Source organism: Arachis ipaensis, chromosome B08 (genome assembly GCF_000816755.2).
Source record: "Arachis ipaensis cultivar K30076 chromosome B08, Araip1.1, whole genome shotgun sequence".
NCBI classification, from domain to species: Eukaryota; Viridiplantae; Streptophyta; class Magnoliopsida; order Fabales; family Fabaceae; genus Arachis; species Arachis ipaensis.
In genome coordinates this window covers 126,982,910-126,986,249 of record NC_029792.2, presented here as the reverse complement: position 1 = coordinate 126,986,249, position 3,340 = coordinate 126,982,910, and the positions used below count along the sequence as shown (strand labels likewise).

The following is a 3,340-nucleotide window of genomic DNA, read 5'->3' as shown; positions in this document are numbered from 1 at the left end:
ATATCTTTGTCAATTGTCATAAAAGGTGATTGAAAATGAAATACACCTAAAATATGAAGTTATTATATGTCTCGTTCAATATAGTAGAAATGTTCAATGTCCACCATGCCTTATAGAAGAGGAAAGAAGAAAACCCTATTTGGAGTTTGGAATTGTAATGTTTTTTGGAGGGTAGTGATATAACTATGTGGGTGTATACTTTATAAGTTATAACCCTTATATGCATCAAGGAGCTTTTTCTTTTTTCTTTTGGTTTCCAAGACATCACTAAACACTAATCTTTCTTTTTTTTTTTTTTTTAAATTTGGCTTTGTTGCCAACTTCTTCTTAGATATATAAAATGGGTTTTTTTCATGATTAAGATCCAACAACGATTGGGCTCACTATTCATATTTGTCACTCATACATAGGCCCAACAATAAAATGGTTCTGATGTAACTTTTTTTTTTCTTCTTCTTAGATTTGTCCTAATTAGAAGGCCTAATATATTGCTGGAATACGCCGAGAGAAAATATTAGACAACCCTAATGATACAAATAGTCTCGTAATTAAGGTAGTGTTTGGTGGAGAGATAGAGATGGAAATAATGAAACTGAGAGACAGAGATGAAAGGACTGAGATTGAAATAAATCTCAGTATTTTGTTTGATGCAAAATAGGAGACAGAAATTGAAACAATAATGAAATTCTAATTTAATTTGCACAAATAGTAAAATTGGAATTAATTAATTGAAATGAGGGTATTTTAGATATAAATGTTATTTAAGTTTCAGTTTTATCTCTAAAAATTTTAGTCCCCTGTGTTCACACTTTTTAGAAATTTTGGAGATAGAGACAGAAATTTTAGTATCAGTATCTGAACCAATAAACATGATATAATGGAATCTATGGGTGTGCATGGATCGGGTGAAACCGGGTTTGATGTGACCCAGACCCAACCCGAAATATATATCGGGCCTATTTATTAGACCCGAACCCGACCCTAGACCCGATGAAACCTATACACTTTCGGGCCACGATTATACCGGGTGAAAACTGAGCCGTTAACATTACATTACCTTGATACCTTCTTATAAGATAGCATGTGAAAATATCCAAATTTCCAAGACTCCAACCATTATTTGACATGGTAAAATTCACTTAGAAAAAATATAACAAGAACCAACTCTTCTCTAAAATTAAAGCATAACCATAATCAATACTAATATTGTCTAATAACTCCAAATATTTAAATCAATACAAATAACACAATATTATGCATTAGTCTAAAATCTTATGCATTTTAAACATAAAACATTAACTTATAGTCTTATAATAACTAATAACACAAAATATTAAGGTTTACAATACTTAAATTTCACATAAAAATAGTCATCATCCATCACTAATAACACAAAATATTAATTGTGTATGATGACCGGGCCACCAGACTGACTTCGGGTGGTCCGAGCCATGGTCCAGACCCAACCCGAAATAATGACCGAGTCTATTTTTGAGACCCTTATCCGGCCCTAAACCCAGTAAAATCACACCAAAATAGCCCCTAAAATATTTGGGACCGAGTCGAATTTTCGGGACGACGGACTGGGCCATGGACACCCTTAATGGAATCAATAATGAACAAGTGTCTTAAATAAATTTAACAATATAATTGTCACTATTTTTCTTGTGAGTATACTTAAACCAAGAAAAAGCTGAAAATAGGATTATTTTTTGGTTTATAGCTTTTTTTTTTTACAAAATTCAAAAAATAAAAAACAGAAAATAGTAAAAAAAAAAAAATGCAAACTAACCGCAATTTAAAATTAACTGAATAATTAATTTAAAAAGAGATGGAATATCCCTATCCTTAATTCTCTTACTTCCAACTTTGAGCATTTAGATCCATTGTTCCACATCGGAGATTAAGGTCACCTCAGCCATCTTCTTCATCACCAAATCAGCCTTACCTCGAACTCTCGCTGATCCCCTCACAGAAAGATCCGCCACAGCCATGGCGAATTCCGGCAACAACATAACCTCGCTCACAAATCCTTCGCAATCGTCATCCAAGAGCCGAAGCAGAATATCAACCGCACCCTCTTTACTCAACATACTCCTTCCTTTCAAAACAAACAACATATCACTCACAATCTCCTTACTTTTCTTCAAACCATTCAACCCTTCCTCGAACCTCGCAAGAAGACCAAGAATCACAAGAGAAGTGGAAGCTAAGTCTTCGTCACTGGTTTCTTTCACAACACCAAGAAGCGCGGGAACTGCACCAGATCTAACCGCTACGGTGCAGTTTCCGTGGAACTGAACAAGCTCCGCTAACGAACTCAACAGGTGGTGGTGAAAATCACGTGGAGAGTCTTTAATGGCTTTCACCAGCAACTGAACCGTTCCGGCGACTCCGAACTTGGCCTTGTTCTTGTCATGCATGGCCAAGCTACATATCAAACTCGAGGCGAGTTTACATGAATCAGGAGGAGAAGATGATGATGACGACGTGATACGTGAGTTAAGATGATGAATTGTTTGCATGTCTGCGAGGGAGGGTTTGAGATTAGGGTTAAGAGAAAGGTTGAAGAGGGTTAACAAAGAGAGGGTTTGGATTATGGGAGAGGGAGAGTTTGTGAGTGTGGCTAGGGTTGTGATTGCACCATCAATTTGAGCTAGGAAGTTTCTATTTTTGGGATTTACTTTGGTGATGGAAGCTAGGGTTTGAAGAGCCTTTTCTTGAGCTTCAATGGAGTTTGATTGAGCTTCGGAGATACATTCAATGATAGTGTCATAAACTTGGGATGATGAAGATGATGTTACTGACATTTTTTTTTCTCTTCAAGGATTTTGATCTAAGCTAAGATGTGTTTGTGAGTTTCAATTGTGTTAGTGTTTTGAACTATTTAATTAGAAACGAAATAGTGCTTAGAAGAAAAAAAATAGGTTCTAATTTTATAATTCGAACGTATATAAATTTTTGATTAATTAAAAATATAAAAATAATATTTATTTTTTAAAATATGAGATTTTGAAAGTTGAAGATTTATTTATCTTCAACTATGAAGCATGGACACTTCGCTAAATTGTTGTGTTTGCATGACACATTTTGAACACGACATTCATTGACATTCGTCCGACACACGTGTCTATTGTGTCTTAATAAAAAATAAAAATTTTTGGCTGGACACACTTGGACACACATAATTACCATTACATGTCAGCATGTTCTGCCTTATTTTTAACATATATTATTGAAATAAATTTAGAAATAATATATATTATTATTTATTAAAACAAACAAATATTTTAAATATTTTATATAATTAAAATAAGATATTAAAAATAATTAAAAAATT

General features: G+C 33.7%; 1 protein-coding gene across 1 annotated transcript; it reads right to left on the bottom strand.

Annotated features, from left to right (window-relative positions):
- LOC107611739 lies at positions 1,878–2,810 on the bottom strand. The gene has a single exon (XM_016313635.1). The coding sequence runs from the start codon at positions 2,808–2,810 to the stop codon at positions 1,878–1,880; it is 933 nt and encodes a 310-aa protein (XP_016169121.1).